Source organism: Grampus griseus (genome assembly GCF_964374135.1).
Source record: "Grampus griseus genome assembly, chromosome: 1".
Classification (NCBI taxonomy): domain Eukaryota; kingdom Metazoa; phylum Chordata; class Mammalia; order Artiodactyla; family Delphinidae; genus Grampus; species Grampus griseus.
Window position 1 is genome coordinate 147,234,419 of NC_139017.1, and position 23,212 is coordinate 147,257,630.

At 54.7% G+C, this 23,212-nt stretch overlaps 1 protein-coding gene across 6 annotated transcripts in view; it reads left to right on the forward strand.

The window, feature by feature from the left end:
* Positions 1 to 23,212, forward strand: part of ERI3 (ERI1 exoribonuclease family member 3) — a 127,202-nt gene that overhangs the window by 95,713 nt on the left and 8,277 nt on the right. For 4 of the 6 annotated variants that reach the window (XM_082661091.1, XM_082661093.1, XM_082661094.1 and 1 more), the window contains one exon: positions 6,173 to 6,272. The exons of the other annotated variants lie outside the window; for them this stretch is intronic. In XM_082661091.1, coding sequence (XP_082517217.1) covers positions 6,173 to 6,272 — 100 coding nt within the window. The remainder of the gene's footprint in view (positions 1 to 6,172; positions 6,273 to 23,212) is intronic. 6 annotated transcript variants of the gene reach the window in all.

A 23,212-nucleotide genomic window follows, 5' to 3' on the forward strand; every position in this document is an offset into this window, starting at 1 on the left:
TCATGGTTTCTATGAGTCAGGAATTCAGGAAAGGCTCAGTTAGGTAGTTCTGGCCCAGGTTCTCTCATGTATTTGTGGTCAGTGACTGGAGCTGGCACAGTGTGTGGGTGGAGCAGCTGGGGGCTGGCTGGGCATCTCTCTTTCTTCACCTAGTCTCATGGCTTCTCCATGTGGTCTCTCCTTGTGGGCTAGTTTGGGCTTCCTCCCAGCATGGCTGCCTTGGAGCAGTCTTACCACTTACAAGCAGCTCAGGGCTCCAGGGAAAATGTTCCAGCGAGTGAGGAGGAAGCTTCCTCAGCATTTCTGAAATACCCTTGAAATCACATAGCATTACTTCTGCATTACTATTTTGGTTGAAATAGTAAAAAAAAAAAAAAAAAAAAGCCCACCCCATTTCAAAGGGAGAGGTATAGACTCCCCCCTTTCTTTTTATGATTTTTTAAAATTAATTAATTAATTTATTATTTATTTTTGGTTGCATTGGGTCTTCGTTGCGGTGCGCGGGCTTCTCATTGCAGTGGCTTCTCTTGTTGTGGAGCACGGGCTCTAGGTGCACGGGCTTCAGTAGTTGTGGCACATGGACTCAGTAGTTGTGGCTCGTGGGCTCTAGAGCGCAGGCTCAGTAGTTGTGGTGCACGGGCTTAGTTGCTCCACAGCATGTGGGATCTTCCCAGACCAGGGCTCGAACCCGTGTCCCCTGCATTGGCAGGCGGATTCTTAACCACTGCGCCACTAGGGAAGCCCTAGACTCAGTCCCTCTTGATGGCAGGTTTATCAGAGTCATATTGCAGGAAGAGCATATGTGAGATGGAAGATAATGTTATGACAGTCACTGGAAAATACAGTCTGCCATGATCGGTGTTAAACTGAACCTGGAAAAGGGAGAGGGACCAGCATCTCAAAGGCAATCTGCATTTTGGGTGATGGCACCAAGAATATTTGGAGGTGGCAGGTGGCAGTGGGAGTGGGTGTTCCTGAGTGACCTCAGGTACACCGGGGAGAAAGAACTATTATCCCATCTTACAGTACAGGAAGTTGAGGCTCAGAGAGGTTTAATAACTCATCCAAAGTTATGGTGCTAATAATTGGCAGAATTGGGAACCAGTGCCTGAGCCTGAACACACTGCCTTTCCATGAGGCCTGGGCTGCTGGGAACACCATCCTCATGTATATTTGTTGCCTTGGTACTTGGTTCACCAACTGTAAATGTGTTGGCCAGTTAAAGAAAAGGTTAGGTAGTAGTTATGTCTGTCAGACTCTCTCTCCCCCCATCCTCCAGAGTATCACCTCTGTATCTTTGCCTGTTGGGTGTTTATGGGAAAGCAAGGTGATTTGATTTGGTTCCGCCTCTTGGGAAATGGCCCTTCAGCCTTAGGCCCACAGGGTGGCCTCGTGGGGAGGATGGATGGGTCAGATGTGCTGCTGCCAGCTTGCAGGCTCTGGGTTTTCTGGAAGTTGCAGAGCAGTTTGTGCTTCTCTTTGCAGTCTGAGCTGGGTTCTAGACCCAGCCACTGCCCCTGCCCACTCTGTGTCAACCCAACTCTCAGGGCCCTGGTAAGATAGCAAATGGGTGGGCAGAGACACCCTAGCAGCTGTCGATGCCTCTTCTTTCCTCTTTGAAGGATCTGATGCTGCTGCCGATGAGGGCTACTTCATCTATTAAACCCAATACACTTGTCGCAGCTGCTAAGCCCCCGTAAGCCGCCGGGCGCAGTGTTTGTGATGGGACTGACAGTGCATGGAGGAGGCTGATTATACACGATTCCATTTCGCGGGCCCAGCAATGTAATTTCACAGGGCGATCAGCGTTTGCATGTAATAGCAGGCTGTGCTGAGGTGTCAGAATATTAAAGGCGCTAATGGCAAAGCTCCCTGTTACACAGGGGGCCACCCGCCGCGCCTACAGCAGGGCTGCGCGGCAGGCCCGTCGCAGATGGCTGGCCACTAAGCTAATGGGGCAGCAGCCAAGGCGGGCAGAGCCGCGAGAGGGGAGAGCCAGCCGGGAACAGCTCGGCACCTGCTTCCCTGCGCATGGAAATTACAGCAGCCCAGGGGAAGGAAAGTGTGCGTGCCTGCCTGGCACAGGGCTGGGGTGGGTGGTTTGGGAGGCCCAGCATCTTTCACCCCGCCTCTACCTGCCCTGGATAGGACTCCTCCGTCATCCTTCCACCTGCCCCACCCTCTGGCCGGGAAGCCACAGATGGGCAGGTTGGGCCCTGGTAGCTGGGAAAGGTGCAGCTAGAGAAGTGGCACCCAGAGAATTTGGAACCAGCATGGGAAAGGGGCCCAGGCACTGGCTTTAGCTCTTAACTTTCTGCCCAACACTGAGCAGGGTCAAAAAGCTTTTGAGTGCCTTACCCCACACCCCAAAGGCTGGCAGAAGAGAGGGAGGGAGTGGGGATAGGAAGTAGGTGGGAGAAAGGGGGTAGACAATATTAGGGCCCCTTGACTGATGACAGTGGCCAGTGTTGCACAGAGCTGGGAGGCAGCCCTCAAGATATTTTCTCCTTCCACCCATGTTGGCTGCCCCAGCCACACCCCAGCCTTTGCCTGTTCTCATCAAGCTTGCTCCTGTCATTCTCCTTTGTCCTTGCTGTGTCTTCTTCCTGGTGCCTCCAGTACCACTTCCTCCAGGAAGCTCTCCTAGCCATCTCCAACCCCTCATGGGCCTGTCTTTCTCCATTGTGCTTGTGGGCAACCCACAGGGGACAGCCTCCCCAGTCCTCCTGCTCTGATGGCTCATCCCCATCTGCAGAAGTCCCAGCCTTGACTTCCCAGCCAGAATCTCTGAGATATAGCCCACATCACCTTGCCCTGAGCTGGACTCCTGGGAAGGCTCTGCTAAGATTCACAGATGGATGTAATCTCTTAGGGAGGATGCCTGAAGGGAGTAGGGAATAGAAGGATGGGCTGAGTCATCTGAGGGAGAGTTTGGTGGGTGTGTGTACTCGTGCTCGATGGTGTATATATCTGGGGTGGGGGGGAGTAGGGGAAGGACTTTAGAAGTGAGTGCTGGGTGTGGTGGGCATGTGGATACAGGCTCACAGGGGCAGCAGGTGCAAGATCCAGACCACACATTGATAGGAGCACAGATTGTGAAAGGACCCTGTGTTCTCTGGGCGGCTCTCTGCTGGCTGTGCCTGAGGGGTACCTGGGATAGCAGGAGTTGAGGGGAGCTTGTGGGGCTGTGCCCTGGTACTGTGCCTAGGGGGGGTTCCACGAGGCAGGTGGTCACTTCTGAAGGTTCAGCTCTGCAGAGGTGCATGGCAGTACCTGGAGGAGATATGCCAGGGTTCTCAGCAGGGGCAGCAGTGGGGGAGCCCAGGCTGAAGGAGAGCAGTTTTAATTAACCGTTTTTAATATCATTTTGGACTTTGGCTGGTATGTGAAGGCCCCGCTGGAAGCAGCATTTGTAAAAATTAAACCCCTCTTATTAGGAGCTTGGCAGACCCATGTGCACGTGCCTTCCCCTCCCCCCGCCTGTGCCCCCCTGAGGAAGTGCTGGATGAGGCCATGTCACGGCAGCCATTGGTTATCACGCCTTATCTGGGAATACGAAACTGTGCGGCATGACACCCGCGGCCGCGGTGGAGACGCCAATTCATCTCGCCCCGGCTCTGACAAGCTAGACTGCCCTTCCTGAAAGGCATTCGTCAGGCGGGACTGGGCTACCGCCTTGCCTGGTACCCCTGTTTTCCCCCCATGGGTCTTGGCTTGCCCTGGACCAGCCAGGCCCAGTCTGGCCCTCCTGGGCTCTGCTGCCCTCCACCCCGCTTCCGCACATCCCCATCTGCAGAAGATCTTGGGGGGTCATAATTATAATAATAATCTAATCATGGTGACGCGTCGGGGCAAGTGCCTAATGTTATCTGAAGTGGTCTTCCCGCTTAGCTGCGATAAGACTCAGGATGACGTGCAGATAACGCTGAGCTGCCCTGTCCCCGAGCCGCAAGCGGAGCAGAGGGGCCTCCGCAGCCCTGCCGCCCGCCCGCCGCTTTAAGCCGGGAAGCGGCAGCACCTGCTAATGCAAGTGTTTAATATTTGATGGGCTGGGATAAAGCAGGATCACCTTCGAATTGAATTGAGTGTCAGCCGAGAATCTATTACTGAAATTCGGGTGTGATTTGACAGCAAAGTAGACGATGTTATTCTTCACTAGTTACTGCAATCTTCTCCCCGACATCACTTAAATATTTTTTTCTTTGCTTGAGTAAACACACATTATCCTTCTTTTTTTCCCCCTTCCTTCCCTTTTTTCCTTTTTAGAGGGGAAAAAAACCCATCCAGCTCGCCTTCTCCAGGCTGATAGAGTAGATTGTTATTTCTTTATTTGTCCTATTAAATGGAATTTTTGATCGTTTAATCCGCCCTTTGTAAGTGATTTTAAAGTACTTGAAAGCCAGCCCGCCACTGCTCTCTGGCCCACTGCGCTCCAGCCGCGGCCCTGACCACGCTCAGCAGCTCCTCCAGCTGTGCACCGCCCACTGGCTGTTCTCCTTGCTGCCTGTGTCCCAGCTCTGCCCTGGCTCCAAGCCAGCGTCCTCTCCCCTGTCCTTGAGCCTCACGCTCAGCCCCCGATTTGTGGGTACAGCTGTGGCCTGGGGAAGGGTGGGAGGGTTTGCTGGGAAGTTGGGCTGTGGCCGGTACCTCTGTGGTCAAGGAAAGTGGCTTTGGAGGGGGCTGAGGTTGAAGTACACTGGCTCCTAGCCTCCCAGTGCCCAAGGGGCTGAGGCTTGGTTCCTGCAGCTGGGAAGGAAGGGTACTAGACCTCTGCCCAGCCCCTTGGTCCTGGCACAGCCTGTGTGTCCAGCCTCCTGTCTTCTGTTTTTGACCCCGTGCTGGATACTCTTCCACTGGGAGGCAGTCTATAGTGGGATGGAGACCTCCTGGGCCCAGTGGTGGGCGGGGGCTCTGCAGTGCCTGCCTGACCATGGCTAGCAGTCACCTTAGTTCTACCAGTGGACTCACCATCCAACTTCTGGAAACTCACCCAAGCTTCATTCCCACTGACCACTGTCCCACACACTGTCACCTTCCTGCCACTGGGAGGACAGCCTGGTGTTTGGGGACTTCTAAGCTGAGGAGATGGGCAATGTTTGAAGAGTCAGCTAGCCTCGCAAGCCCACTGGTAGAAGCCTGGGACTTGCTAGTAGACTGAACAGGAATTAAATCCCTGTTGGGCCACTTAATAGCATTCTAACCCTTATAAGTCTCTTCTTGGCCTCAGTTTCCTCATCTGTGACATCTGGTCATCGAGCCTGTAAGGGATGTAAGAGAAGGTGCTGTCCCTGGCCTGACGTGTGCCCTGCCCCCCCCCACCATGGAGGTGGGTGGCGGCCAGGGGACAGAGGGGGACAATGGAGTGCCGGGGGCCTGAGCAGATCGATACCCCCAGCACTTCCTTCCCCAACCCCAGGAAAACAATTAAGTACAGATCGATGGGTGGCTGCTTTGAATATGCATAAGTGAGCACTTGACCTTCAGCAAGATCTGCTCCCCACCACACACACACACACACACACACACACACGCACACGCACACACACACTCTTCACGTGGTCCCCTCACAGCTGCCTGAGTCGGCCAGGTGACCTTACCCCTCCTCTGCTGAGCCCCCATGTGGCACTCAGCTCCGCAGTCTGGCCTGCCTCCAGGTCAAAAGCAACTTGACCACAGGCAGGTAGTTGGCCCCCTCGTCTCTGGCTTCAGTTTTCCTGTCTGTGGAGTGAAGTCTGGATATATTGGTCTCCAAGTCCCTTCCAACAGCAGTCTCTGTGACCAGTAATGCTGTGGGGAAGGGGCCCAGCAGAGGGCCAGAGACTCTGGAAAGGGGGGGCATGGGTTGAAGGGGATGCCCTATGAGAGGAGGGGTCCTGATCAGGAGAATCTTAGTAAATGGGAGCTCCAGAAAGGAGCCTGGTGAGGGGCACCCCGTGGGAGCCGGGGGCCTCTGATGGGGAGACGCCCAGGAGAAAGGGACCTGTGGAGAAGGAAGGGGTTTTCTGGAGGGGGCCCTGGTGGAAAGGGGACCCAGCAAGGGGACTCCCATGAAGTGGCATGATGAGAGTAAGCCCTTGCTGGGAAGACATGGGGGGCTGGGGGTGTTGGTGAGTGATGGGATTGGGTCAGGGGTCAGGACCTCTGGTAACCACTCTTGCCTCCTGTCTTCCAGGCTTACAGCTTCGCCATGGGCTGCTGGCCCAAGAATGGACTTCTAGACATGAACAAGGGCCTCAGCCTGCAACACATAGGCCGGCCCCACAGCGGCATTGGTCAGTCCCTCCACATATCCCCCTGGCAACTCGGTCCGTCCCCTGCCCACACGCCCCAGTTCCCTGGCACACAGAGGGGTTCCGTGGCTCATTCAGTGCTCCAGCAGGGTGCTCTCCATAGCTGGGGGGAGCAGGGAAGGGGGGTGGAGTGAGGGGAGAGTGGAATCTGACCATTGGAAAGGATCTCTCAAAACAACGTTCAAGAGGAGGCTGGGGTCTGGGCTTTGGGTGGGTCACAGGTGGCCTTGGATTCAGGCCAAGGGATCCTGCCCTTGGCCGCATCTCTGGTGGGTGATGTCCTCAGAGGGGTGGGCACATGTCAGCTTACCCACCCCCCGTGGAGCTAGAGAAGGCTGTTTAACATTGTTTCAAGTCTGTGGCCACTAAACTGGGCGATCAATGGGAGTTAAGGAGATGAATTATTTAAACCTCACCAGCGTTTAATTAGTCAGGGTCCTTCTGACCGATGGCTCTGTCCACAGGGTATTGAACTCCCCCGTAGGAGCAGCAGCCTCCATTGAGCGGTGCCTGGGTTGGGAGGAGCCACTTGGGGTACCAGATGGGGGTGCACCCTCAGGGGGGATTCCTGCATGGGAGGGGGCTGGTTCTAGGCATTGGAGGCTCTGCTAGCTTCTTACATATGTTATTGTGGATATGTGTCTGTGTGTGTGAATGGCACCTTCAGCTGCATGTCTCTGTGTGTTTGTCTAGGGGTTTATATGTGTCCATGTACGTGTATCTTTTTGAGGGATACGTGTATGTGTGTATGTGTCACAGTGTATCTATATACATTTTCCTGGGGGCATCTGTCTGTGTATGGAAGCAACCATCAGCCTGTATGTGTATCCATCAGAAAGTGTGTCTGTTCATTTCTGTGTATCTTATTTTGTGTGTGCATCTGCACACATGTGCATACAAATGCTTTCAAGCAGGGTACTTGACAGGCATAGGCTTTGTTCCAAGTGGGGAGGAGCAGGGGTGTCCCTGGGTGGTGCTACGACATTATCATAACCTGTGTACCTTTGGGAGGTATGAGGGGGAGGGGACTGGCAAGATAACACCGAAAGGGTCCAGTCACCTGCTACAGACTGGCCCCTAATCCTGTCCGCAGACATCACAGGTGCCTAGTGGGGCTGGGCATGCTGAGTGGATGTTCCTGTCCTCGGGGAGCTCACATCCTGGGAGGAGACAGAGACTGAACTGGGCAGTTGCCACCCAGGGTACTCAGGGTCGTGACAGAAACACCTGGGCTGCCCCAAGGGAGGTTTCCCCTGTCCTCAGTTGCCAAGTGGCTTCTACTTCTTCATTTACATTTCACTGACTTCAGGGACACCCCATATCATTCTTATTGGCCCCCAAGGCTCTCCTGGGGTCCAAGGGGAAAGAGAAAGTGGTCAACGGGCCTGGGGAATTGGGAGTACCCCACAACCACTGCTGTTCCCTCCCACAGGAGTTATTTCGTACAGCCTAGAGGAGACCCCAAACCTAGCAAGCTGATAGGCCTTGGAGGTCAGCAGGAAGTTTCCTAGAGAAGATGAGACTTGGGTCAGGGGATGCCTGAAGGATGAATAGGAGTTTGCTAGGTAGGCAGATGGGGGAAGGGTTTTCCACTTTGGGGAAACTGTGTACAAAAGCCCAAAGGCAGGAGGAAGCCTGACATGCTGAGAGGATAATTTTGGATGTCTGCAAGTAGTTTGCCATGACTGGAGTGGAACATTTGGGTTAGGAAGCAGCTAGAAATTAAACGGGGAACAAGCCAGCCTTGAATGCCAGGTTAGAGGGTGTGGCCTTTTGTGAGGTTTTGAGGAGACAGGAAGTTCATGAGTGAGATAAGGACAGGATCAGAGCTCAGATCCAGAATCAGTGAGGCAGTTGGTGCTGTACACACTAGTTCTAAGTAGGTGCTCAACAAATGCTATGGCAGATGAATGGACAGTTAGTGAGTGAGTGGATGAATCAGTGCAAGCGTGACGGGAAAGGGAGGGACCGGAGAACCAAGGCCACTGAGAAGACTTGCATTGGCCCAGGGAAGGAGGAGCTGCCAGAAACTGAGTCTGCCTGGTGGGAGGGGCTGGCAGGACTGAGTTAATGCACCCCACGCAGCCTTGAGTTGGGTGCCCTGCTTCTGTGTATCTGTCCTGGGGGTGTTTGTGAGAGGAAGGGGTTCCTTGTTCCCACTTTCTGCTCTCTCCTGGGACTCATTGATGTCGTTCTTGTTGGTTCACCCATGTTGACTTTGGGTTGGACCCCTGAAGTATTCCCTCTTTCTTCAGAGAAGAAGGTTTTTCCATCTGGGTGGGCGCCAGGGGACAGCCCAAGGCTATGGGTGACAATATAAAGTCAGGGCTTTGGAGCCAGAAGCAGTTCAGGCCCTGTGACCTTAGACAAGGGCCAATGCTACCTGCCTCTCGGGGCTGTTGGGAAAGCTCAGCGAGGTCCCCTGTGTGAAGGGCCTGTGCAGTCTGCACACAGTGGCTGCTCAAGGAGCTGCCTCCTCTGTCGCTCTGCCCATGCCAGGGTCTCCCCAGGGCACTGGGGGCTCCTGGCACTTGGTCCTTGTATCTGTGAATGAAGAGGGCTGCCCTGCCAGCTCCTGGCTGGCTCTGAGGTGTGGGTGAGGGTGCTTGGAAGGGAGGGAGGATGCAGGGCATTAATTGGGCTGGGAGAGGCGGGGAGGGGAGGTGCGGGTTTTGAGCGGTGAGGTTAATGGCCCTCGCGCCAAAGAGACAGCTTTAATGAGCTTCAGCTGACGGTGCCCTGAGTTACTGTGCGTGCTAAAAGGGTCGCGCTGTAAGAGTTTGATGTGGACTGTTTCCCAGCCCTGGGGTCAGGGGTCAGCTCCTGTCACTGGCCATTCAGGCTGGTCCTCAGTGACATGGTGCTAATTAACTGTGTGAGGAGCTGCCAGCCCGAAGTGGGGAGTGGTATGTATCTTGCTGGGAGGTGAGGCAGCACTAGTGATGCTGGGTAAGGGCTCTGCAGATCCCACAGCCTGGCCCTCTCCAGGAGTTGCTGGCTTCTCCCACAATGCTGTGGGGGGCAGTGGCGGGGTGTGCAGATCACCGATGACCCTGGGCCCTGGAGGGATCTTCTGAGTCTCCTTCTAAGGTATGTGTGGCAGGGGAAGCCTGTGGGACCTACCTGGCGGGGACTCCTGCTGAGCATTGGGGTGGAGGAGGTGCTGACAGAGTAAGGGGGCAGGCGTGCTGGAGGCGTGGGCTGACGGGCAGGGCAGGGGCCTAGGCTGTGGAAGGGAGGGGCCCACTGGGATCGGTGCGCCCGGCTGAGCTGTTTGAGGGGGAGCCGTAGGGTGTTTGGATAGAGGAGTGATCTGGTCAGAGTTGGGTTCCAGTCAGCACCATCTGAGAGTATGTATAGGGAGGACTAGTGAGGAGAAATCGCAGAAGGGGAGGCCACGGGCGTCGGGGTGGGGGTGTTTGTAATAAGGCATGCGGGAGGTGGTGGTTAGTTCAGGGCCGGCAGTGGCCATGGGGAGGGAGGTGGTGGACGTCTGCCTTGCACCTACTGTGTGTCAGGAGCTGTGGTAGGTGCTGAACGTGCATTGGGAGATGACGGCCACAGGGCCCTGCCCCCACCCAGCTCACAGGTACAGTCGCCAGGATGGGGTGAGGGCTTGGCCCTGGGGACTGAGGAAGAGGTAGGGTTCCAGGATGGAGCTCCGGGCAGAGAGGGGGCTCGGAGGCTGTCCGAGTGGGCTCGTGGTCGGGGAGGGACGCCTCCTCCTGGGGGGTGGATTTGCCCTTGGGAGCCTGGTGGGCAGGTGGCGTGGAGCAGGTTGTAGGTGAGGGGACTGCACATTTGTAGGACTGCTGACTGGCTGGGTCGGCGGGCTCCGTCAGCGCTCTTGGCTCGGGCAGCTTCCGAGGCAGGGCGGCCTCCAGAGGGCACTGCTGAGTGGGCCTTCTTTCATTTCAGCAAGTGGTCAGCACGGCACTCACATTATCTGGGGCGCTAAGTTAATTTTCACACTCTCATGAAGGCAGGCATTATCGTTCCCATTTTACAGATTGGGAGGCTCAGGCTTAGTTAAGTGACTTGCTTGAGGTCACACAGGCAGTTGAAGGGAGGAGCCAGGGTTCAAACCCAGGTCCACCTGAGCACAAAGCCTGTGTTCTCACCACCGTGCTGAGCCAGGAGCACCTTTTTGGTCTTGGGCTTTGTGCTGCCAACAGAGATGGTGAGGAAGAAAACAAGCTCACGTTCTCCCTTTCCCTCAGTGTCGTGTAAAACACACAGGTCTTGACAGTCTTCGGTAGCAGCAGCTGAGGAAGAAAGGGGCGGGGGCATCTCCACCCTTCACCCTGCTACAGTCGCCCTTGGAGCCGGGGCCCTAACACTTGGCTTCCGGCCTCCTCCTGACCCCGACAGTTAGTTCTGCACTGTGATTTCTGTTGGCGCTCCACCTTGTGGCCCAGGAAAATCCTGCCCGTATTCCAGGGGCCCCCTCCTCTGGGGATCTTGCCTGGCCCTCCCACTGTGAGCACGCAGAATACATCCCGGGACCCCAGTTATAGGTGATGATCAGGCCCTACGGACTTGACCTCTCTAAGAGCGGGGCCTGGGCCTCCTTCCCTTCTTTCTTTTTGGAAGTCTGCACGGGAAATGTCAGATTTCCCCTGTTGTTGGGACACAGAGGCCCCACAGACTGCTGGTGTCACAGGCGGGGAGAACAGTCGGAACCTTCCCTGGTGCCCAGCTGGGTGGTCTTGCCCTGGCCGCTTACCCTCTCTGCTCAGGGACTGGGGGTCCCAAAGGCTCCAGGTGAGACGGGATGGCCCGACACCAGGTGGGCTCTCTCAGAAGCTTGCTGCCCAGCACAGTTTGGCAAGAGAGCGGGCCGGCAGGTGGCAGGTGGGGCCTGGCCCTGGGGGGCAGTGCTGGCCTGTGGGCTCCCCTGAAGGAGTGGGGTGTCTATCAGAGTCCAGTCAGAGCACATTAGCTCTGTGACACGGATCTCATTAGCGCCCGTGAGAGGTGTCACTGCAGGAGAATCGTCGGTTCAGGGAGATGCTTGTACCAAAAGGAAGAAAGGACAGTGACAGCCTTTTCTCTGCCGCCTCCGCTGCCGCGCTCCCTGGGCTGCCCGCCCTCCTCCTCGTGGGGGGGTGGGGTGCTGGCTAATGAGCTCGTCTGCAGTACAGCTCTGCCTTTCCCTCCTTGAAGTTCCCCGGTCCCTCTGAAGACCTCGGCCCGGGATTAGCACACACCAAACGCCAGCCCCCCTCTTGCCCAGCAGGGAGTTCCTTCTGATCACCTGCTCCTGCTGCTGTGGGCGAGGGAAAGAGGTGGGGTGAAGACAGAGCCACTGGGGGGCACCCTTGGAAGGCTCAAGCCCCTCTGCCTCCCTTGACAGAGTGACCATGCCCACCTCTCTGCAGTGGGCTCTTCCTTCCCAGAATTCCCATCTTCTCCTCCCCTCCCCTCCCCCATGACATCTCCTGCCCAGGCAGCGTCCCCATCCCTGTGGTGAACCCTCCTCCCAAGGGGAGAATGTGGGGACTCTGGCCAGGGGTCCAGCAGGTAGGATGTGGACCGGATCTGACCTTGGGCTTCCTGGCTGAGCTAGGGGTCTTCAGAATCAGCCAGAGCCCAGGCTGGGCTTTGGATGACCTGAGGGTGGTGAAGAGTTGATATGAGCCTTCTGCAGCCATGATAACCCTGTCCCGGAGAGGCAGACAGGTGCCTCACCCCCTCCCCTCTGCTTTGGCCATATTCAGGGCTGGGAGGGGAGGAGTCAGCACAGCTGCCTTATGAGGAGGCGTCAGAGACAGCTGGAGTGTGCTTGTTTCCCCAGCACTACCACTCCCCTACACCACCTCCCGCCTCTCCGCCCCGTCCAGTTCTTTCTAGTGTGTCCCAGAGAAAGTGAGGAGCCAGGGGATGGCCAGCCACAAGGAGGGTTAAGTCTCCAGGCATTGACAGGGCCTCCACTGGCCTGCCTGCAATAGTGCTCAGGGCTGCTCACGCCTTCCCCCCTGAGCTGGCACCCTTGGAGTCCAGGGACATCTGAGGAACTGGTCCTTGCCAGATACCAGGCTCTAGTCTTCAGGAGCAACTACAGATGGAAAAATGGATGGACGGATGGATGAGTGTAGTGACAGATAGATGGAGGAGGTTCTGGTGTATGTCTGTGCGTGTTCTGTGTGTGTGAGATGCGCTGGGAAGTACAATCTTTGTTTCCCTACCTTCCTAGCCCCAGGCCTGGCTTGGCCTCCCCTTGTCTCTCTCTGTATCTCCTGTCAAACCATCGCAGACGTAAATGACAAAGAAATCAGAAAGACAGATCAATGCTGGCCAAATTAGCACTTGCAGATAGACTGTGCGGGGATGTCAGCGCCCTGACCCCTGGTGATCTTGCAGCCTCCGCTGCTGATATTATGCAAATTGCATCCATCTGGCAGGACCTGCGTGCTGGCTGCTCCTACTCAGAGGAGTAATGGGCTGGGGGTGGGCAGGAGTGTTGGAGCAAGAGTTGGAGTGAGTGTGTGCGTGTGTGTGCATGTGTGAGCATGTGCTTGAGTGTGTGCGAGGGCGTGCGGTGCCCACCAAGCACTGGGCGGTGATGGAGTGATTGACAGGGCAGATAAGGGGCTGCATTGGATTCCTTTGGGCTGGGGGATTAGGAGCAGCCACAGATGGGAGATAACCGGACTTCATTTCAGTTTATTTTCCTCCTTATCCCCTCTCCCCACCTTCGCTCCCCGAAAAGCACAGTCTCTGTAGTTTGTGTTTTCATCAATATTTGCAAGTCATTACCACTGGTTTAAGGTGAGAGACAATGTCAGGGCCCAGACCAGGCCAGCCCTTCCCCCAATCCTGTACAGGTCTGGTACCTTGAGAATTAATACCTAGAGCAGTCCAGTCAGCCTTCACTCCACTGGTGTTCACAGCATCCCCTCCTTCCAAGCCCACTGTACTCAAGGGACGATCCATACCTCATGGACCAGCCCTACTAACTTACCTTATCTGACCTCAAGCCACCTGACAGTCCTTAAGCTGGGCCCCTGCCCCTCCCACCTGAAACTGCTGTGTGACATTCCTGCCCCCAAGCTTTGGTTCCAGCATTGGTGCTTCTGCCCCTGGTATCAGCTGGGTCCCCTGGGAGCTGCTCTTTTTTTCTGCAGGGCTCTGGACCCTTCTTCACAGCTCCTTCTGTCCCTGACACTATTGACCCAGCTGGACGAAGCGAGGCCTGTGGCCTGTGGAGAAGGGAATTTGTTTGGTCTGGTCTGAATCCGCCATCCACACCTGTATCCTTCCACAAGATTTGCTGAGTGCCAGATGTAGTACAGAGGACTTTATGTCTGTAATCTCATTGAATTCCCAAACCCTGTGAGATTGGGGCTGTCACCTCTCCTGTATATAAGGAAACTGAGGCTCAGGAAGGTTGTCATGCACCCAAGGCAGCAGGGCAAGGAAGCGGGAGAGCTAGAATTTAAACACACATCTCTCTAGGGTCAGAGCTCTTAACCACCAAGCTCTCCTGCCACACTGCCATGCCACCAGCCGCAGACACTCACACATCGCCACGCCTGGATCTGTTTAAGGGAACCGCCCTTGCACAGTAGGCAGACAAGTTCCTTCAGCTCCTAGCCTCTGAACACAGACCCTGACCCAGACCAGAACCCCTGCCGGGCTGAAACAGCTGAACCAGCCCGAAGCGGGCAGGATTCAAATGCATCTTGCCCTCAGGAACTGTGTGTCTGAGACAGTTGGGCTGTATCAAGAAGGACACACAGAGGACAGAATGCACCCAGCGGCTGAGCCAGCCCAGGGATATGTCACAGCACGTGGCATCCAGGACCCTGCAGCTCAGGGAGAGGTGCTGAGCCGCTCAGGCCAGCCAGCTGTGGCTGAGGGAATAGCTGTCCCAGGAGCCCCGCCAAAACTGGGTCCCCGCTGTACCCTCCCACCAGGCAAGGTTGGGAGCTGGGAGTGCTGGGGACATGTCCGGGGACATGTGTGCAAGGGGAGCTTGTCCTAATGAGGAGAACATGGCTGCTAGTTAGGCGAGGGGCGGGCGGGGAGCCGCAGAGCTGATTGAAGGCAGGGGCAGGGGTCAGACAATTAGGCCCAGATCCGGCCGTTTGATGTGAGTTCTGAGGCCTCAAAGCCTCCCTTCAGCCCGCTCCCTCCACTCCCTCCTCTCCCTCCTCTTTCCTTTCTTCTTCTGCCCAAAGGCAGGAGGGATGGAAACGCTTACTCTCACTGTTACTATTATTAAACTCTGCAGCAGGCCAGCCAGACCCCAGGACTCCTGCCCACAGGGGGCACCCCAGGCCCCCAGGAGGCTCCTTGGGCCCCAGGGGGGCATCTGGCCGGAAGCCAAGGCCAGCCCGAGGACAGGACGAGATGAGCCCTAGGGCAGGGTAACCCTGCTTGCTTCTCTTGCTTCTGAGGGAGTGAATAAGGTCGCCCAGTGGGGATTTGGTCCTGGAGCTGCCGGGGCCACATCCCAGGCCCGCTTAGACCATCACCTCCAGCAGCTGCCTGGTTCTTTCATATTCTGCCCTGGGAGTTTGGGGGTTAGGGCATGGATCATTCACACTCACAGCCCGTCACACAAATCTTTGTCTGCAGCAGTCACAGCAAAACCTTGCCCCGCAAGATAAAGATACATAGGGCCACATGGCTCCACAGTGCTGTCACAGTCGTACACCAGAGTAGGTCCCCACCCCCCATATGAGGGCCACACGTACCATCACAGGGTCCTTTCACCCACAGGGTCTTGCACAAAAGCCCTGACTGTCTCTGGTGGCAGGGCTCTGGGAGCTAAGCCCCTCCCCTGGGGTAGCTGGGAACCGCAGCCCAACCTGGTATCTAGGGTGGGTGGGTACCCTTCCAGTCCCCCATCCTAGGTAATAAGCCTTGAGAGCTGGTACTGACCAGAGAGTGGGAGGAAGCCAGATTGGGGCGGGGGTGGGGGGGCAGTGGGTAGAGGGAGGGTGGGAGCAGAGATAAATGTTAGCTCATTTCTTCCGTAATTAGTTACTCCCTCATCCCCGCGTTGTAATTGTGAACAAGCTGTAATGTTTAATTAGTCTGTAAATGAAACCCCAATTTCATAATGGCCTGGCTGACAGGGCTAAGTGAGCAGGGGGGGAAGCAGAGGGGAGGTAATCGGGAGGGCCTGCGGGGGGGGGGTGGGCAGCAGGCTCATGGGCTCACCTCCTCTCCTCTTCAGCCCCAGCCTGGCCTCTGTCAGGGGAGGCTCTGTGACTGATCCAGTCCTTGCCCTCCTGCCTTTAACATCCTCTCCACTGGCCCTTCTTACCAGAGAAAGGAGAGGGAAGGGAAGGGTCCTGGCATCCTCCTTCCTCCCTCCCTCCCTCCCCTTCAATTCTCTGGTTGGGATACCACAGTCACAGCCCAAACTAGATGCTTCTGGTTGGAGAAGCTGACTCTGGGGGGCCCAGGCCCTGTGACCCCAGCAAGGATGATCCTTCCTCCCTAGGTCCAACCTTCCCCCTCCCCAAGTCATCCTACTAAGAGGCCCTTGCTTGCTTGCCCCTGGACTTCAGGATCTGGCCCTACACCTCAAGGAGCCAGTGATTGGCACAGGACTGGCTCCTCCCTCTGCAGTCCGACTGCTAAACGTAATCAGCATCCGCGCGCTAGGCCGGCACCACAGGCCGGACGTTACTCTCGGTAGTTATCTCCGCAGACTGCGATGAACCGGAGCTGCCGCAGGGGGGAGCCCCCGGCCCCATCGCGGCCTCATCGGCCTCTGCCTGTCTCCGCGACAGCATCCTCGCCGTCTGCACGCGCCCCCGCCCCGCCTGCTGCAGCCATAAATCTCAATTTACGAGGGCGGCTCTGGTGGGGGAGGGAGGCAGCGCCGCTAATGACGGCTCCTCAGCCGGATTTTTCATGTTGCACAGTCATAAATTTTTAAGAACAGCATGGGCAGCACGTTAGCGAGTTATCGAGGCTGCCTCCACGCTGGCTGCCTAGTTCCAAGAGAACAGAGACCCGGTAGGGCAGAGGAGGCATTTAGGGCAGGGGTGGGGCCCGGCAGTCAGGCTAGCCTGAAAGCAGGGGTAAGGCTGGGCCAAGCAGGCAGGCTAGCCCGAGCCTTCTCACAGGGCGGGGCAGTGCTGCCAGAGCAGCTCCCAGCCAAGGACAGGCGCACGGGCGGGATCAGGCATGCGGGCACACAGACCCTGGCGTTGGGAGGCGCTGAAGGATGCCTCTGCTCCAGGACTTGACACCATGATGGACGGAGAGCCTGGAGACACATGGATTTTCAAAGTGGCCACTTTGAATAGAATTACACACCCCGATCATGTGCACAATGAGGTCTCTGCCGTGGCAGAGCTACACTTGGTTCATAAACAAGGTGCCTTTTAGGATTGTCCTCAAGAACTAGGGTCCCTGGAGTCACCAAGGGAGATCCTTGGGGAAGAGACCCCACAGAGGGGTTAGATCTATGGATATGCGGGAGCCTGGAGCCAGGCTGACCTCATCCTGGTTACGGCCCATCACTTCAGGTTGTGTGGTCCTGGGTGAGTCATTCACCATCCAGGGCCTCTGTTTCTTCCTCTTTAAAATGGGGCTGATGATGGCTCGTACCTCTCAGGCTTACTGTGAGGCTTACCATGAAAGTACTGTAACACCCTGCGAACAGGTTAGCTCGTTCTAACCTCGTCTATTTAGATCTCTGGGGAAGGATCTCCCCAGAGAGAGATTCGCTCTTGTGCGGTCATTCATTCAGCAGGTGTTTGCTGGCATCTTGTGGGTGCCCCGTCCAGTGCTGGGTTTTCAGAGGTGAGGCAGGTTCCTTCCTGGGGGGAGATGTGAGCATTGTGGCCGAGGCCGTTCAGTGTCCCCAGCCCTGGCCTGTCACGGGCACACCTAAGCCTCAGGGTGCTAAGGCCCACACTGGCCCCCTCAGAAGCCTCCAGGCCAGATGCTCGCCTGAGTTTCCTGATCTGTGCAGTTGAAGGTTCATAATCTTGACTGCCACTCCGGTGTCACAGGCGCAAGGTCAGGCAATTGTGTGTCACTCAGGTCGGCAGAGGTGGTGTGAGTGTGTGCTTGTGTCCGGGTGTTCAGGAGGACTCTGTGCTAATCCGCCGGGACAGATGCTGGTCATTCAGGGAGAAGAGTGCTCCTTTCTCAAGCCTCTCTCCTCGTGCCCCGTGCGCGGCAGCACAATGCCCTCCCTCATTTTCTGGAACCTGCCATGCCTTCGCTCACCTCAGGGCCTTCCCACGTGGCTTTATTTTCCTTGGGAGCCCCCATTCCCACGCTTGGCCTAATCAAGTCCCGCTCCTCCTGCAGAGCACAGCTCAGTTTGCTTTTCAAGGAAGCTTCCCCGACTCGTAGCCTTGGTCAGCGCCCCTCCTCTGTGCACTCCCCCTTTGGAGCGTCCTGTCACAGTCCTCATTAAGAAGTTGTTTAATGCCTCTTTCCCCCACTAGATTGTAAGTTCCCTGAGGGCAGGAATTTATGTCTGTTTCGTTCAGCTTGTATCCCCAAAGCATATCATAGTGTCTGACTCTTGGGGATAGATAGTGAGTAAAATGTGTTGATTTTGAATTGAGTTAAATTGAGCTGAGGTGGCCCGGCCCACCCCTGGGTGCCAGGGCAGGGGGAGGGGGCTAGGGAAGTGCCTGGAGCTGAGGTGGTTCCCATTAGTCCTCATGATTAATTCACAGCCACACTGTGATGGAGTGGGCTTGTCCCCAGTCAGCGCCTCCGCTGGGGCCCACCTGTTAGCGACAAACAAACAAAGGGGATAAATAATGCATTGGGAGCTGAGCCAGGCAAGGCAGCGGTATTGAAATTAATAGGGATTAGCTGAGCAGCTTGAGGATGAAATATTTACCAGGTGGGACTGGGCTTAGGGAGGGCAGCCCCCCTCCCAGAGTCCCCAGGCATCGCCAGGCCCTTTTCCAGGGCATCATTGGCGGGGTGTACGGAGCCCCAGCACCACAGCTTCCGCCCCCAGATGTCTTGGTTCAGGACAGGCTGGCCAGGTCACTTGAGAGCTCAGGTCCCAGCCAGTCTCCTGGCACAGCAGGTCCTGAGGAAATGAAGGTACTAGGAAGGAGTGGAGGTGGGGAAGGGGCCGAAGCCACTGGCACGTTGGAATCTAAGGAAGGACCGTGACTGATTTTCAGGGCCTGGGCCTGTCTGGGCTTCAGGTGGCAAATGTCAGGGCTGGAGTAGGCTCACCTGTGATCTTGTCCCTCCACCCTTCCCTCTTTCTTTTCCTCCAGTCCTTCCTTCCCTACACTTAATACATATTTACTGAGGGCCTCTGTTGAGGTAACGTTAGTGCCCCCAAAGGGTTTGTGGACCCAAAGGGTCCAACAGGGAGTGACAGAGGCAGTCACATGGAGGAACATGGGTGCTGTGGGAACACACAGAAGGGGTTCCTAACGCCTACATGGGGGCGCAGGTAAGGCACCTCAGGAAACCACAGCAAGCCTCCATCCCTCAGGATAGACGAGGGGGCACTCCAGCTGAGAAGTGGGGGAGGAGCTTCCCAGGCAGAAGGAAGAGCACGTGAAAAAACCCACGAGGGAGAAGAGGCAGAACTCCGCGGTCCAACAGGAGAGTGGGAAAGATGAGGCCCGAGGGGGACACCTGGGCAGATCCCCAGGACTTAATGTAGAAGTTTGGATGCTATCCTGAGAGCAGTGAGGCACCGTTGGAAGTGGTGGTGATGGTTGTTGTTTTAATTATTAACTCTTAAACTTTTTACTTGGAACTCATTTTACATTTGCAGAAGGCTTTCTTACCCATCTTTACCTAGTGTTAACATCTTACCCAATCATAGTACAACTATCAGCACCAGGCCACTAACATTGGTATTACTTTACTGTTAACTAAACGAAAGGCCTCACTTCAGTTTCACCAGCATTTCTACTGATGTCCTTTTTCAGTTCCAGGATCATTGAAGGGGTTTAAGACAGGCAGTGAAATGACCAGATTTGTAGCGTCCTTAGAAGGACGCTATAGAGGAGATTGGCTGGGGCACTGATGTCACCTGGATGAGGGAGGGTGGTGCCCTGGACCAGGATGGTGGTAGTAGGAATACAGGTTTAGAAACTATGGGAAAATATATGGTAATTAAAACTTAGGGGTGGATAAGTTTGCCCAGGGAGAGTGCAGACAGTAAAAAGGGAAGAATTCCAACGACCACCCTTAGCAACACCCACCTCTTAGGGGTAGTCAGGAGAAAAGGCAGGCGCGGACAGGGGAGCTGGAGGAGGGTAGTGGAGAAAAGGTGGTGTCACTGAAACCGAGGGAAGAGTTTCAAGGCATGAGTCGGTCCACTGGGTTGATCTAAACCTGAAAAGCTTCCATTGGACTTCAGCCCCATGAGGCCATAAGGATTGTTAGAGAAAGCAGTTTGGTAAGGCGCTGCTGGGGGAAATCAGATCACAGGGTGGGAGAGGAGGAAATGAGACCTTTGGCTACGAAAGGGAGGAAAGATGGGGTCTTAGCCACATGGGAAGAGGGAAAAGGAATTAAAGGGAGCTTGTTTTTAAAGATGGGAGAGATTTAATATATTTACATGTTTACATGAAGGAACCAGTGCAGAAGAAGCAACTGAAGCTATATCAGAGAGAAAGGGGGTTACTCACAAAGTAAGACCCTTGAAAAGGCAGTCGGGTCAGACTCCAGAAACCAGGTGGAGTGGGGGGATGGGCTTCAGAAGTGACATCAGGACAGTTCCTCTCTTGTATCAGGATGAAAGGCGAGGACTGGCACAGGTGCAGGGGTGTGGCTTCTGTGTTTCCTGTGAAGTAGAAGATGAGGTTGTGTGGGTGAGAGGGTCAGGGCGATGTTGGGGGTAGGGAGTTTGAGAGTTGTGGAAAGTAGAGAAAGTTGGAAATTGAACTAGCAAGAAAGGGAGAGAGAGCATGCACACTGATCAGGCACATAGGAAATGGGGCAGTTTTATACACCCAGCTGAGGTTGATGACTATGATTTTATGAGTTGTGTGAATCTGTAAGGTTTCAGTTTTCTCTTATCACACTCAGCCCAGATGTAAGCATAGAGAAGGCAGTGTTTGGGTTTTTCCAGGCAAGGGTGATGGGAGAAAAGGGGAGCAAGAGAGTTGAGACGATTGGCAAGAAAGGACTAAGATGATGGACCATGGAATCCAAGCTCCAAAGCGAGGTGTATCAGTTATGTTGCTAGGACAGAAACTGCTTGGTATGTACCCAATAGCCATTGACCTTCTTCCTCACTAAACAGAGACCCTGGATAATTAGGGGCAGCAGGGGGTACCCAGTTAAAAGACTACTTTTCTTTTTTAGTTTCTCATACAGCTGGATATGGTTATGTCTCTGAGTTCTGGCTAGTGAGATAAAAGGAAAAGTGTGTGGGTCCTCCAGGAACAATACTGAAAGGGAAATGACTTAGCTGGAAAGTACATTATTCTTGCTTTTTCCTTCTTCCTCTTTCCTAAAATGTGGACGTGATGGTTGGAGCTTCAGCAGCCATTTTGGACCATAAGATAACCTGGAAATTGGAAACGACATGCTAAGAAGGGCAGGGGAGAAAGAAGCCTTGAGTCTCATGATTTTGTGTTGCCGTGGGACTTTGAAAAAGTCACTTAAATTGCAAGTCAGAGACATAAAAATCCTTTCTCTGTAAAGTTGTATTTTCTTCCCTCTGTTTTCACCTGGGTTCCCACCTAAACTTGACTCTTTTAGCCTTTATGGTAACATGGCCTGTGTCCTGAGATACAGCAGGAGACAATTTGAGAAAATTTTTGTTTGTTTGTTTTATAAATTTGTTTATTTTTGGCTGCGTTGGGTCTTTGTTGCTGCGTGCAGGCTTTCTCTAGTTGCGGCGAGCGGGGGCTACTCTTCATTGAGGTGCACAGGCTTCTCATTGTGGTGGCTTCTCTTTTTGTGGTGCACGGGCTCTAGGCACGCAGGCTTCAGTAGTTGTGGCATGCGGGCTCAGTAGTTGTGGTGCATGGGCTTAGTTGCTCCACGGCATGTGGGATCTTCCGGACCAGGGCTCGAACCCGTGTCCCCTGTGTTGGCAGGCGGATTCTTAACCACTGCACCACCAGGGAAGCCCTGAGCAAATGTTTTAAGAGAGCATACCAAGGGTTACCAGCTTCCTAGCCTGAAATAGCGTCCTCATTGCCCTTTGCCTCCCTTCATTTGTTTTGTCATTCTCTTTCCTGCCTTTACATTCTGTATGTTAGTAAGCTTTTGGCTACAAGAAAAAGAAAACCCAATTTAAATCTTAAATAATAAGAGGGTTTATTCCCTCACCAAAGAGCTAAGGTGATCCTAGGGTTGGTTAATTCAGCATCTCAGCAATGTCATCAAGGACCCAGATTTTTTTCCATTGTTCTGTTCTTTTATCTTCAGCATGTTCTTCACAGGCTAAGTCCCCTCAAGGTTGGAATATGGCTTCTGCAGTCCCAGACATTATGTGCAGACATGAAAACATCCAGCAGAATATACAGGACTATTTTCCCCTCATGGTTCTCTTCGTGAGAGTGAAGAAATTTTCCTTGAAGGTCTTTCAGCAAACTTACCGTCATATCCCAGTAGCCAGAACACTTGGCCACTCCTAAACCCATGGCTGGCAAGGGGGTAGGGTCCCCACAAATGGCTCAGACCACGGAGGTTTCCCTTGGTCAGGGAGGGAGGAGTGGGCTCTGCCAGCTTCGCAGAAGGGGAGTGGCTGTTGGGTAAGCAGTCAAAAGTGGACGGGGAAAAAGGTGAACACAGGAGAGGGATGTATCTGGAGATATTAGGGATGTAAACAGTTTCGAGGTTCCAGTGAGATGAAAGAAAAAGCATATTATCACCAGTAACTGGGAATATTTGAATTTAACATTTCAAAGGGAGAACAGTGGAGGATGTTAGCAAGGTGGAGTGTGTGACTGTGGAAATGGGTGAAAATAAGGTATAATGGAAATGGTTGTTAGTGCTGAGGTCGAAGAACAAGAGGCTGGCGGCAAGTTTCTCAAATGACAGGATGTAGAGGCTATGACAGGCAGGGCTCTCGGGAAGGAGGTGACCGTGGTCTGGATTGATAGCACATGCTCACAGGAAAGGCCTCAGATATGCTGCTGGCACATGGGTCTGGGGCCAGGTCACAGGTGCCTGGGGCATACACACAAGTAGCCTAACCTCTCCCTATCCCTGTGTCTCCGTTTTGGAAAGAATCTGCCCTGATTGGTCAGGCCAGTCTGGAAGGGTGTGAAGCCCTGTCACCCTCCTGTTGGAGCCACTCAAGGACCCCCAGAAGACAGTCCCACAGGAGACCCCTAGGGACAGGGTCAGGTGGGAGCTCGGTTGGGGCAGAAGTGGCTGCCAGGGACGGCAGAGGCGCTCAGCTGTTCTCAGTAGCCACCTCTTCCCCTGTCCCCTCCCAGGCCAGGTCCCCTTCACTTTGCCTTAGGTTATCAGGCACTTTTATCTGTGGCGTCCAGAGCCAAGAGGAGGGCGAGGCTTCTTGGCCCCTCTACCTGGATGGGGCCTTGGCTGGGGATGAGTGAGGGGAGTCGGGCACCCGTTGTAATGGCCAGAGCAGCCGCCCTGTTACTACGGCGTATTTCACTTTTAATTCTGACATATAATGTAATGATCTTTTTTAAGGCCCGATGATATTATCTGCCTGACTAGATTATTGAGTCTTCATCATCTCCAGATAAATTTATGGCCAGGACGAGGCTCAGGATTTATCATCAGTCAATAGAGCTCGATACTCTAACAAGGCGTGTAATAAGATATACATATTTAATGATCCAAGGGGAGGAGCGCTAATGGGAACCCAGAGTGAGTGGTCCACGGGCCGGGGCTCTGCCCTAGGGCTGCCATAGCTGGAGGGGCATGGATGTGGTCTTTGCCCCGTGGTCCCCAACTCTGGTCGTTCTCAGGACTGCCTCGGTCTCCTCCTCCTCAAGCCCCTGAGGAAGAAGCACTAG